Source organism: Hypomesus nipponensis, chromosome 18, assembly GCF_054491055.1.
Source record: "Hypomesus nipponensis isolate SF chromosome 18, ASM5449105v1, whole genome shotgun sequence".
NCBI classification, from domain to species: Eukaryota; Metazoa; Chordata; class Actinopteri; order Osmeriformes; family Osmeridae; genus Hypomesus; species Hypomesus nipponensis.
Genome location: NC_140378.1, coordinates 21,057,501 through 21,070,480, shown reverse-complemented (window position 1 = coordinate 21,070,480; position 12,980 = coordinate 21,057,501). Strand labels below are relative to the sequence as shown.

General features: G+C 46.3%; 2 protein-coding genes across 6 annotated transcripts; one reads left to right on the top strand and one right to left on the bottom strand.

Annotated features, from left to right (window-relative positions):
- Window positions 1-394: 394 nt before the first annotated feature.
- On the bottom strand, window positions 395-2,171 carry LOC146252680 (U8 snoRNA-decapping enzyme). The gene is made up of 5 exons (XM_084680440.1): window positions 2,025-2,171; window positions 1,714-1,874; window positions 1,588-1,628; window positions 1,146-1,377; window positions 395-876 (listed from the first exon to the last, which is right to left on the bottom strand). The coding sequence occupies exons 2-5, from the start codon at window positions 1,843-1,845 to the stop codon at window positions 649-651; spliced, it is 633 nt and encodes a 210-aa protein (XP_084536566.1). The 5' UTR covers window positions 1,846-1,874; window positions 2,025-2,171; the 3' UTR covers window positions 395-648.
- A 317-nt stretch (window positions 2,172-2,488) lies between these two features.
- gss (glutathione synthetase) lies at window positions 2,489-10,814 on the top strand. 5 transcript variants are annotated; one of them, XM_084680437.1, is made up of 14 exons: window positions 2,550-2,696; window positions 2,792-2,860; window positions 3,165-3,326; window positions 3,942-4,087; window positions 4,259-4,334; window positions 6,232-6,371; window positions 6,618-6,734; window positions 6,805-6,885; window positions 7,000-7,077; window positions 7,272-7,338; window positions 7,473-7,667; window positions 9,016-9,097; window positions 9,672-9,861; window positions 9,970-10,814. In XM_084680437.1, exons 3-14 carry the CDS (start codon window positions 3,186-3,188, stop codon window positions 10,091-10,093), a joined length of 1,437 nt encoding a protein of 478 aa, XP_084536563.1. In that variant the 5' UTR covers window positions 2,550-2,696; window positions 2,792-2,860; window positions 3,165-3,185; the 3' UTR covers window positions 10,094-10,814. The 5 variants fall into 5 exon arrangements, with proteins under 5 accessions (XP_084536564.1, XP_084536563.1, XP_084536561.1 ...); XM_084680435.1 differs by having other exon boundaries at window positions 2,788-2,860; XM_084680438.1 differs by lacking the exons at window positions 2,550-2,696; window positions 2,792-2,860 and adding an exon at window positions 2,489-2,543.
- The last annotated feature ends 2,166 nt before the right edge of the window (window positions 10,815-12,980 follow it).

The following is a 12,980-nucleotide window of genomic DNA, read 5'->3' as shown; positions in this document are numbered from 1 at the left end:
TGTGGAGGTGATATTAGTGGTGAGGTGATATTATCATTGAGGAGGTGAGGTGATATAATTGAGGAGGAGATATTAGTGGTAAGGTGATATTATCATTGAGGAGGTGATATTAGTGGTGAGGTGATATTATCATTGAGGAGGTGATATTAGTGGTGAGGTGATATTATCATTGAGGAGGAGATATTAGTGGTGAGGTGATATTATCATTGAGGAGGTGATATTAGTGGTGAGGTGATATTATCATTGAGGAGGTGATATTAGTGGTAGGTGATATTATCATTGAGGAAGAGATATTAGTGGTGAGGTGATATTATCATTGAAGAGGTGATATTAGTGGTGAGGTGATATTATCATTGAGGAGGTGAGGAGGAGGTTTTAGTGAAGGAGCTGCATGTTCAAACCAAATATCCTTTATTTCATCTCCACAACAACATCTTCCAGAAACCAGATTCACTGGAGGGAGCTCTGACCATGATGAGTCACGTGTGTCTGTGGATGCCTACGTGCAAACCTATGTGTGCTAGCATGTGTGCTTGTGTGTGTGTGCTTGTGTGTGTGTGAGTGGGTGTGTGTGTGTGAGTGGGTGTGTGTGAGTGGGTGGGTGTGTGTGTGTGAGATTGTGTGGGAATCAGGACTGCTCTTCCTCCTCTACTCTGGCAGGCTGAGGGCAGACTGCAGGTGCTGGGAGGGGTGTGTGTGCACAGAGAGAGAGAGAGCGAGCGCTGAGCTCAGATCCTCCGGCCCGACGAGACCGAGACGCACCAGAGCCTCCAACAGCTGGGAGCGAGAGTTCCCCACAAACGAGTGTGACAGGAAGGAGGGAAGACCTCCTCCACCCTTCAGCGTGTAGAGGGGGACTCTGACCATCCCCATCACCTAGAGGGAGGGAGGGAGGGAGGGAGGGAGGGAGGGAGGGAGGGAGGGAGGGAGGGAGGGAGGGAGGGAGGGAGGGAGGGAGGGAGGGAGGGAGGGAGGGAGGGAGGGAGGGAGGGAGGGAGGGAGGGAGGGAGGGAGGGAGGGATACACAGGGAGTGAGAAAGAAGTGACAGATTGATGAGAGAGAGACAGAGATTGTGAGAAAGTGGGGGGAGGTGTACCGTGGCCATAAATCAAAGTGAAAGAGAAGGAAGCTGGTGGTCTGTTACCTCCTGGCCGTGGTCTGTTGCCGTGGTAGCAGCCGCTCTCTCTACATCCCTGATCTGAGCCTCGCCCATCTTCTGGGTGTAGAAGTGAGTGATGAGATGGGAGGAGCTAGAAGAGGGGGCGTGGCAGGAGGTCATGTGATCTTTGACAGACACAGGAAGTTCCACTCCTAGCTCCTCCCACAACTCCCTGCTAAGCCCAGCCTCCAGACCTTCTTCTGAGGGATTAACAAATCTGTGGAAAATGATATGTTTTATTGAATAAATAATAAATACTATCAGGAAGCATACATTTGGACAATTCTACACAATTTTGAGAATAGTTTACTTGCAATTTCAACCAGTACAAGTATTTTGATTTATTAGAGCATTTAAAACAATCCAACGATTCAAATGGATCCTAAATGTACATGTTTAACGGGCTGGTTCAGGTGCACCAACTCACCCGCCTGGAAAACCCAGCAGACCATCAAAACGCATCTGCATCTACAGAGAGAGAGACACGGTTACACACACACAGACGCACACACAGACACACACTCACACACACAAACCCACACCCCCTCCTCACCAGTATGATGTGTCTGATGGGGGTGCTTCCAAACAGCTGAGCGGGGGTGTCTGCGTAGAGCAGGATGTGGCAGGCATGTCTGCAGCCTGGGACCTGCAGCGCTTCTGCCCTGGACAGCTGCCCCCCAGACATCTACACACACACACAGACACACACACACACTAGACACACACACATCCATTAGACACACACACTAGACACATACATACATTAGACACACATGCACACATTCTTAACACACACAGACAGGCTCTTTTGAGATCTGTTGACTCATCTGTGGTCCTGTCATCTGTGTGACTCTTAACACTTACAAACTAACACTGTAGTCTTGCCAACACTTAGCAGAGGTGTAGGTACGTTAGTTCATCTGAGGACTGGCTCCCAATATTGCGTGACCAGCGAGTTAAGGGACAAACTACTTTGCATGTGTCGAGGAAGCACAACGCAGGAGGGGCATGAAGAAGCCTCACCATAACTCTCTACCGCCATCTGCAGGTCTGGGGTCATATTACGGTCCGATAGAACGCCGATTCTCTTTAAGTTGTTACCGCGCAGCAATATCCTGACCTTGGCTAGAATGACAAAAAATATAATGTGTGGACTTACTTAGGCCCTATGGCACTATAGGTCACACGATAGTGTTTTTAGATTCAGACCTACAATGAATGCCCTTTGGACTACAAACAGATTTTTTGTTTTTACTACAGATTGTTTTCCGCTTCCGGGATACGTGAGTGACAGCACTGAAACTGATTGGTTATTGTGCTCACCGAAATACATGTAACCAATCGCATTTCGTGACGAGTACAAACACACAGCCCCGGGCAGAGGTCAGTTAGCAATGTGTAATCCATGCGATAGTACTTCAAGTGAAGACACTTAACTTTTCATTTAACTTATATTTAGCCGTGTTGATATCTTGCTCTGCTACAAGGCTATACGTTCCGTGGAGGGCTTTCGTTCATATCTTTATAGCAACCAACGTAAGAAAAGCGTTTGTCGGGAAAATGTTATTTTGATTCCTTCAGAACCAATAATGGTCTACAAATGATGTTTTTTATGTACTCTATTAAGCCAGCTAGCCTACATGCGGCAACTATCTAGCCGTACAAGCAGGATATACTAGGTGTCGGATTCTGTGCCAAAGGTTTGTTAAAACGCTCTGTCACGGTTAGCTTGCTAGTCAGCTAGTGTGTACACATTTGCCCAGTCAGCGTGAGTACGAAAATTACACTTTCAGTCTTTGATATGTAGCCTAGTATTATAACCGGAGCGGTGAGAAAGTTTAAAAAAATATGACCATTGTTATGTTATCCAATCGTGTTAGACCAGAAACACACCTCCCCTCGTTTAAGAAAATTAACTGATGTAGTTGTTAGTCACGAGATCTAGTTTCTATCTCTTCAGAGACATTTAACGCTAAACGGACTAAACAACATATCACTTTGCAGGTGAGTTTCAGGTGGACAACGATGGCGGATCATCAGGAGGAGATACCGGAGGCGGTGTTTAGGAACACGGCGCTCCTTCAGGACCTAGCCGATGTTGCTAAGGATACCGCTCTTCTCCATGGAGTACTGATGAGAACTGAAGAGACGCCGAACTCTTCAGAGGTCATTTACGTTCATTTTATCCTCATTCATTTTCGTTTAAAACTAATTGGTAAACTTCAAGGGTTGATCTGTCGCCCGTCATGTGGCTACGCTGCGTGGTCTTCCATGAAAACAGCTAACGCGAGCAATTATAAATTGGCAACAATTCGTGGAGCGGTTAAGCAACATGGTTAGTCTATATCTCCAGGAGGAGCAAGGATGGAGAGCCTGTTTATTCTACAACCTCCTTAAAATATGAAACCTTTTTTTTTTTTTTCAGTCTGTTAGCGTCAAATTTCATTCTTTCTACCAGTGGGTAATGTTGCTAACAGTGGTGGACCTTTTAGGACTATTTGATTTACAACAACACGCTGTTCAGACGAGCGTGAGTGATGCTCCGACACGACCGGAATGTGTCTGTTTAGAGAGCGTGCTTCTGAGGACAGCCAGGCTGTTTTAACGTGCAGCCATGCGTGGAATCTTTTCAAACCAACTCCCAAAATTCCCTCGGGTGTGTTTGTGGGAAGAGATTTACCCAGTGACTCGTCAAATCAGACATGGGTAATTTTATGCTAGTCGTAGTATTGGTTGCTTGGTTTCTGAGCGTTATTCTCCGTGTGTTTTCTGTGTTCACAGCTGGTGTCGTACGCCCCGTTCACCCTGTTCCCCTCCGCTGTGCCCAGGGCGGTGTTTGAGCAGGCTGTGGAGGTCCAGACACACTACAACCTCCTAGTGGACCGGATCAGCCAGAACCAGGCCTTCCTGGAGCAGGCTCTGTCCAGGTACACGCACCTACCGCACCTCCACACACACCTACCACACCTCCACACACAGAGCGCTGGTTACGGTCACATAGTACAGGGAAACCAAGGACCTGTAACCGTCCTTCCTTGCAAGTGCTGCCCCTTGAGCTAAATGGAACGCGCCTCAGCAGCATGTCTTTGTGCCTGTAGCACCATCGCAGTGGACGACTTCACTGCCAGGCTGTTCAGCATCTACAGACACGTCCTCCAGGAGGGCCCAGCCCAGGTACACTACCTACCCAACACATGTTCTACCTATCCAACACATGTTCTACCTACCCAACACATGTTCTACCTACCCAACACATGTTCTACCTACCCAACACATGTTCTACATACCCAACACATGTTCTACCTACCCAACACATGTTCTACATACCCAACACATGTTCTACCTACCCAACACATGTTCTACCTACCCAACACATGTTCTACCTACCCAACACATGTTCTACCTACCCAACACATGTTCTACATACCCAACACATGTTCTACCTACCCAACACATGTTCTACCTACCCAACACATGTTCTACCTACCCAACACATGTTCTACCTACCCAACACATGTTCTACCTACCCAACACATGTTCTACCTACCCAACACATGTTCTACCTACCCAACACATGTTCTACCTACCCAACACATGTTCTACCTACCCAACACATGTTCTACATACCCAACACATGTTCTACCTACCCAACACATGTTCTACCTACCCAACACATGTTCTACATACCCAACACATGTTCTACCTACCCAACACATGTTCTACCTACCCAACACATTTTCTACCTACCCAACACATGTTCTACCTACCCAACACATGTTCTACCTACCCAACACATGTTCTACCTACCCAACACATGTTCTACCTACCCAACACATGTTCTACCTACCCAACACATGTTCTACATACCCAACACATGTTCTACCTACCCAACACATGTTCTACATACCCAACACATGTTCTACCTACCCAACACATGTTCTACCTACCCAACACATGTTCTACCTACCCAACACATGTTCTACATACCCAACACATGTTCTACCTACCCAACACATGTTCTACCTACCCAACACATGTTCTACCTACCCAACACATGTTCTACCTACCCAACACATGTTCTACATACCCAACACATGTTCTTCCTAGTCAATACCAATTCTCCCTTGTGAGGTCCTGTTCCCTGGGCAGGTTAACTTGTGAGGTCCTGTTCCCTGGGCAGGTTAACTTGTGAGGTCCTGTTCCCTGGGCAGGTTAACTTGTGAGGTCCTGTTCCCTGGGCAGGTTAACTTGTGAGGTCCTGTTCCCTGGGCAGGTTAACTTGTGAGGTCCTGTTCCCTGGGCAGGTTAACTTGTGAGGTCCTGTTCCCTGGGCAGGTTAACTTGTGAGGTCCTGTTCCCTGGGCAGGTTAACTTGTGAGGTCCTGTTCCCTGGGCAGGTTAACTTGTGAGGTCCTGTTCCCTGGGCAGGTTAACTTGTGAGGTCCTGTTCCCTGGGCAGGTTAACTTGTGAGGTCCTGTTCCCTGGGCAGGTTAACTTGTGAGGCCCTGTTCCCTGGGCAGGTTAACTTGTGAGGTCCTGTTCCCTAGGCAGGTTAACATGTGAGGTCCTGTTCCCTGGGCAGGGCAGGTTAACTTGTGAGGTCCTGTTCCCTGGGCAGGTTAACTTGTGAGGCCCTGTTCCCTGGGCAGGTTAACTTGTGAGGTCCTGTTCCCTAGGCAGGTTAACTTGTGAGGTCCTGTTCCCTAGGCAGGTTAACTTGTGAGGTCCTGTTCCCTGGGCAGGTTAACTTGTGAGGCCCTGTTCCCTAGGCAGGTTAACTTGTGAGGCCCTGTTCCCTGGGCAGGTTAACTTGTGAGGTCCTGTTCCCTAGGCAGGTTAACATGTGAGGTCCTGTTCCCTGGGCAGGGCAGGTTAACTTGTGAGGTCCTGTTCCCTGGGCAGGGCAGGTTAACTTGTGAGGTCCTGTTCCCTGGGCAGGGCAGGTTAACTTGTGAGGTCCTGTTCCCTAGGCAGGGCAGGTTAACTTGTGAGGTCCTGTTCCCTAGGCAGGTTAACTTGTGAGGTCCTGTTCCCTGGGCAGGTTAACTTGTGAGGTCCTGTTGTCTCCAGACGGTGGTGGTGGGGCTGAACCGTTCTGACTACATGCTGGACCAGAGTGCTGATGGGGGCGTGACTCTGAAGCAGGTGGAGATCAACACCATTGCTGCCAGCTTCGGCGGGCTGGCCTCACGCACGCCCGCCCTCCACAGGTGAGGAGCAGAGCCACAGGCCCACCACGCCCTGCAGCACAGCGATGGATGGAGGAGAATGATGGACGTAGGGATCAAAAATAAGCAAATGTGCAGTGAATAAAGGCATGAGTTAGTAGATGAAGACGTTCTTATTGATCCATCTTAACTACAGCCTCTGTTCCTCCTAGTCCACCTGTTCTAGAACACTGTTCCCTAGAACGCTCAGCCTGGTTGTCCTTGGTAACGTAGTGTGTGTCTCCTCAGACACGTACTGAGGGTGGCCGGGCGGCTGGAGGACAGCCGGCGTATCCTTGACAACAACCCATCAGCTGGTCTGGCCGCAGCGCTGGCTAAAGCCTGGGATCTGTACGGCTCCCACAGGTGAGGTCACTTCCTGCCAGACACGGGATGGTTCCGACAGGTGAGGTCACTTCCTGTGTTGTGTTTGCAGGGCTGTGGTCATGTTCTTGGTGGAGGATGTCCAGAGGAACATATACGACCACCGATACGTGGAGAACGAGCTGTGGAGCAGGTGAGAACTTCCTGCCACTCTGCTGGGGTCGCAGGTTGCACTTCCTGTTGTGTGTGATGTAATCTCAGCAGAGACTAGAAGCTGCTGCTGTGTGCTGACTCCTTCTGCCCTCAGGAATGTTCCGGTCATCCGGCGGAGGTTTGAGGATGTGAGCAGAACGGGCTCTCTGGACCAGGACCGGAGGCTGCTAGTGTGAGGCTGCTAGTGTGAGGCTGCTAGTGTGAGGCTGCTAGTGTGAGGCTGCTAGTGTGAGGCTGCTAGTGTGAGGCTGCTAGTGTGAGGCTGCTAGTGTGAGGCTGGAGGCTGCTGTGCTACTGATTGGTTGCTGTTCAGGAGGGGTTTTGATGTGTTCTGATCTGAACGGTCTGTTTCCTCCACTCCTTTAGTGATGGGAAAGAGGTGGCTGTGGTCTACTTTAGGAATGGATACATGCCCCAGAACTACACTGAACAGGTATGCACACACACACACACACACACACACACACACACACACACACGTACGCGCGCTCCTCCTAACCTTCCCTGCACCCACCACCCACCCTCTCTCCTCCCTGCCCCCTCTCTCCTCCCTGCCCCCACCCTCAGAGCTGGGACGCCCGTCTGCTGATGGAGCGCTCGCAGGCGGTGAAGGTTCCTGACATCAGCACCCACCTGGCCGGGACCAAGAAGGTGCAGCAGGAGCTGGCTCTCCCCGGGGTTCTGGAGAGCTTCTTCCCAGGGGAGCCCCAAGTCGCGGCCCAGGTCCGGGCCACCTTTGCTGGGCTCTACACCCTGGACCCGGTGGGTCCCTGTGGAGCTGAGTAGGGCTGCAACAACCAATCGATTAAATCGATTGTTAAAAGCGTTGGCAACTAATTTCATTATTGATTAGTTGTGTCGCGCCATTATTACGCCACTCAATAAGTCGGTTAATAAAAAGGTTTAGTCGAGCATGGAGCGGAGGTAGAGGAAAGGCCATCGGAGAGACGTTGTTGAGTAACGTTCTGAAACACATGGCGGCAGTGACGTACGGTGATGTCAGTAAGAGGCTAGGCACTGAGTTATGAAAGCCAGACAACCTAATTTATTGTTAATATGTCAAAACAGTAAGAGCAGTAAACAGTACAAGCAGCCTACATCCACTGAATATTAGGACAGCCACATAGCCAATCTGTTTTCATACCAGTCTGTTTGAAACCTTCGAAAACATGTTGTCCCTTTTGCTGCAGTAGTCCATCTAAGTCTGGCGTAGACCTCTCTGTTGCTATTAACTCCTTTTTTGAATAAAATCGAATTCCTCAACTCTGTGATAGGCAGACACCTCTGCTGTCATTTTGACATTTGTTAGTTTCATATTCAACATTTGTCTCACAATCGGAAGACGATACTTTGCAGCATCGCGTTAGGGACCGGGTGAAAACTACCCATACCATTTTGAAAAATGTAGACTTTAATAATATTTTTTGGAATATAAAACCTCAAACAGACACCAGAGTATCTTAATGTCTGGTATACGTCAACAGCCCTTACTTTTTCAAAGAAGTTTCAAATAAAATGATAGAAAATCACTCTTTGAAAATCGCTTAATCCTCGCAAATCTGAACTTTTTTTTCAAAATTGTGTAAAGAAATCTTAAATATACACCAGATTATTCAATTAAGTCTGGCCTACTTCCACAACCTTTAAATTTTCAATAAAGTTTTAAACAAAACTCATAAATTGCTTATCTTGGAAAACTTGGATAATATTAACCTTTTCAAAATTGTGTGCCTGTTTGTGCACATTCTGAAGATTGTTTGCACTGTCAGTTTTGTTTTTGAATAAAGGGTTTGAAATTTAATGTAAAAAATAAAATAAAAAATCCAATTCATCGAAAAAAAAATCAACAGATTAATCGACTATTTAAATAATTGTGAATGCAGCTCTAGAGCTGAGCGACCGGCTGTTGGTCAACCAGCCGAGTCATTGGCTGATTTTCATACTAAATTAAAAGAAAAACCAAACTGTTGTTGGTGTACGATGGTCATTTTTGTAAACAAGAGCGAGGAATGAGAGAGATTCTCATAAATGGGAGTGTTTCTTCAATACGAGAATGTGTTCATTTCTTGTCCCATCCATTCTTCCTTGTGCGTGTGCGTGTGTGTGTCAGGGTGCGGAGGGGGATAAGACGGTGGAGATGGCTCTGGCAAATCCTGACCAGTTTGTCCTGAAGCCCCAGAGAGAAGGAGGGGGTGAGACACCATCGTCACCATGGCACAAGGCTTTATAACATCACCTTATAACGAGGCTTTATAACACCACCTTATAACGAGGCTTTATAGCACCACCTTATAACGAGGCTTTATAACACCACCTTATAACGAGGCTTTATAACACCACCTTATAACGAGGCTTTATAACACCACCTTATAACGAGGCTTTATAACACCACCTTATAACGAGGCTTTATAACATCACCTTATAACGAGGCTTTATAACACCACCTTATAACGAGGCTTTATAACACCACCTTATAACAAGGCTTTATAACACCACCTCATAACAAGGCTTTACTTTATAACAACACTTTATAACAAGGCTTTATAACAACACCTTATTACAAGGGTCTGTAACAACACCTTATTACAAGGCTTTATAACAGCTTATTACAAGGATTTACAACAACACCTTATAACAAGGCTTTATAACAACACCTTATTACAAGGATTTACGACAACACCTTATTACAAGGATTTACAACAACACCTTATAACAAGGCTTTAGTACAACACCTTATAACAAAGCTTTATAACATCACCTTCACAGGCAACAACCTCTACGGGGCGGAGATCTGTCGTGTTCTGGAGGGAGTAAAGCAGAGCTCAGAGAGGACCGCCTACATTCTGATGGACAAGATCAGGCCCCGCCCACTACGCAACATCCTGCTGCGGAGAGGGGCGGAGCTTAGACTCAGCACATGTTTGAGCGAGCTTGGCATGTTCGGAGCCTACGTCAGGTAAACATGCACGGACACACACACACACCAACAAACACACATTTATATTTACTGCATAACTCAATGTTTCGTGTGTGTGTGTGTGCGTGTGTGTGTGTGTGTGTGTAGGCAGGGATCAGACATGCTCATGAACGAATGTGTGGGACACCTGCTGAGGACCAAGAGTTCAGAGCACGCGGACGGGGGCGTGGCTGCCGGCGTGGCCGTGCTGGACAACCCCCTGCTGGTCTGAGCAGCATCCCCCCTGCTGGTCTGAGCAGCATCCCCCCCCTGCTGGTCTGAGCAGCATCCCCCCTGCTGGTCTGAGCAGCTCCACTCCCTGCTGGTCTGAGCAGCTCCACTCCCTGCTGGTCTGAGCAGCATCCCCCCCCTGCTGGTCTGAGCAGCATCCCCCCTGCTGGTCTGAGCAGCATCCCCCCCCTGCTGGTCTGAGCAGCATCCCCCCTGCTGGTCTGAGCAGCATCCCCCCCTGCTGGTCTGAGCAGCATCCCCCCCCTGCTGGTCTGAGCAGCGCCACCTGGTGCTCCGGGGGCACAGTCAGTCACAACACATGGTTCTGGAAGCCCTCATCACTCCTCAGAAGAATCTAGAAAAATCAACCCTTCGTTCTGTTCCTGGTGAATCACAACATGAAGAATATTTGTTTTACATAATGTTGGAAGGAATCTTCTTGTTTTTTGTCATTGTATGAACGTTTATGTAAGGAAGTTGGTCTCCGATTTTTCGTCAGAGTAGCTAACACCAGCTCCTCTTCGGGGAAGCCGGCTATTTCAGACTGTCACCAGGATATAAAACAGGCCAAATATCAGAGGTTTTTTACAAGTGGATGAAGAAGCAGTTTGTTGAAGTCACAGCGTTTGACACAAAGACAGACTAAATCATGTACTACTGTAGATTATCGATATTGAAAAGCTTGTTTTAAATATCCATAATAAATTGTTTCCTATAACATTCATGTTCTTTGATGTGTATACATGTTGATGTCAAATAAATCACAATGCTATGATTAGTGTTAAATGGGTAATACATGTGGGAATTTAGGTTGTTCCATTTCACTTGGCTTTATACCTAACAAGGCTTTACAACCGCCTTGCCACTCCCTATTACAGTTTTTCTCCATTGCTTTGGCTCATTTCACAAAACAGAAATGACATTCTCAAAACAACACGTGCAAACCTCCAAACCGCTGGGCACTTGTTCACAACAGATTGGAATTTTTCATTCCTTTAATCAAATTGCAATTGTATTAGCACATCTTTGTAAATGACAAGTGCAATTGCCTACAGTTTGCACACATTTCAAATGATTTAGCACATCTTTGAAATGGTTAGGTATAATTGCCTTCACTTAGGCCAACTATTAATTGAAAACATCTTGCTGGTCTAAACTGACTGTTGTTGCTCAGTCAAGTGGTTGTTTACTGCAAAACATATTGGCATAATTTCCTTGTGTACATCATCACCTGCACAATAGTTCACTCCACTGTCAAAATCTTTCAGGCACATAATACCATGAAAAACATAATGGTATATACTGTAATATGGATCTCTTGGATCATCTGCTTACAGTCATTGTCAGGTGCAACTATAACTTTTCTAAACAAGGGGACACATCCAATCACCAATCACACAGTACGTTTAGTTAGCTGACAGGAGCAATGCAGCAGTATAAATGCTTCCATCAAATATATAGAGCTTGTCCCAGGCCAGCTCGGGGGAAACATCACCATGTGTGCTGCCATTTCAGAGAATGGTGTAGTCACCCACATTCCTAGTCTTGGCCCATACAATACCCAGACACTCCTGGAGTTCTTGGACCACCTGCACTCCGATCTTATCCCTCTACATGAGAGGGGTTTGGTAGGGCCTCACTTTCTTATATTTGTCAAGGATGAGCAGGAGAGTGAGGACGACAACTAGTGAAACTCCAGCTTTGCTTTACTTTCTTACTGTAGGGGTCACATGCCTGAAAAGTACCGTGGTTACTCATGCTAGTCCCCTCAGTGTACAATAGGAATCATTTGATGCTGGGATATACAGAACAGACAATAGAGAAGGTGCATTTCATGCCAGATTTACTGTAATGCACCCCCTGCTAACTGTGACAAGGAAAGTGTCACTTGACCGAAACTTACTGTGGTTACTCGTACTACTAGTGTAGGTTATACATAATGTTAGTTTTGATGTGCTTATTGTATGACAGTATATTGTGCTGTACACATTTCCTGTTACAGTAACAATTTCCATGGCAGTGTAAGTGCAAAATGTGATGTGAAACCTTGTAGGCTATTTTTGAATTACTGTAATCTTTTTTCTGTTTGATACACATTTACATTTTACATGTATTCATTTAGCTTTTATCCAAAGCGACTTCCAAGAGAGAGCTTTACAAAAGTGCCTAGGTCAATGATCCTAAACAACGAGATAACATTGTGCTTAGCCAAAACATGAAGCATACATCACAGTATTGTTGCTTGCTTTTCTACAGGTACACTCTTGCACTTTTGAGGTTCAGGTTGTTTATTTGTAACTTGTTTGGCTACATGCTGTTATGGTTCTTCTCTTTGGCACTTACTGTATTTGGGTTTTTCACAATGTATGCTTCATGTTTTGGCTACCCGCAATGTTTGGGGCTATTGCGTTGTTATGATCAGTGACCTATGCACTCTTGTAAAGCTCTCTTGGAAGTCGCTTTGGATAAAAGAATCTGCTAAATGAATAAATGTAAATGTAGATTGAGACACATTGTATTCTGGAAAAAAACATCTACTACAGTAACTGTAGCACAGTGCACATAAAGGATATTTCTAAGGTTCACTGCCATACTGACAAAACATCTAAATATTTTGACCTGCAGTGTTTACACAATGCCAAAGGGACTTTTCATTTTGAGGAAACTGATTATTTAGATGAGAAAAGGATTTAGTTTTGACTGATAAGTTGTCTGTTTTAGGAAAGAGATGACCCTTTGCAGTTGTTCCATGGTGTTTTGCTGAACCATCTGGGTTATTTTGGCAAATGTATTTAAAGGTTTGAGAATGTTCTCTTTTTTCTCGAGAGATGAGCCAAAGCAATCGTGAAGGAACTTTTCATTTTGGGGGCACTGACTATTTATATGTA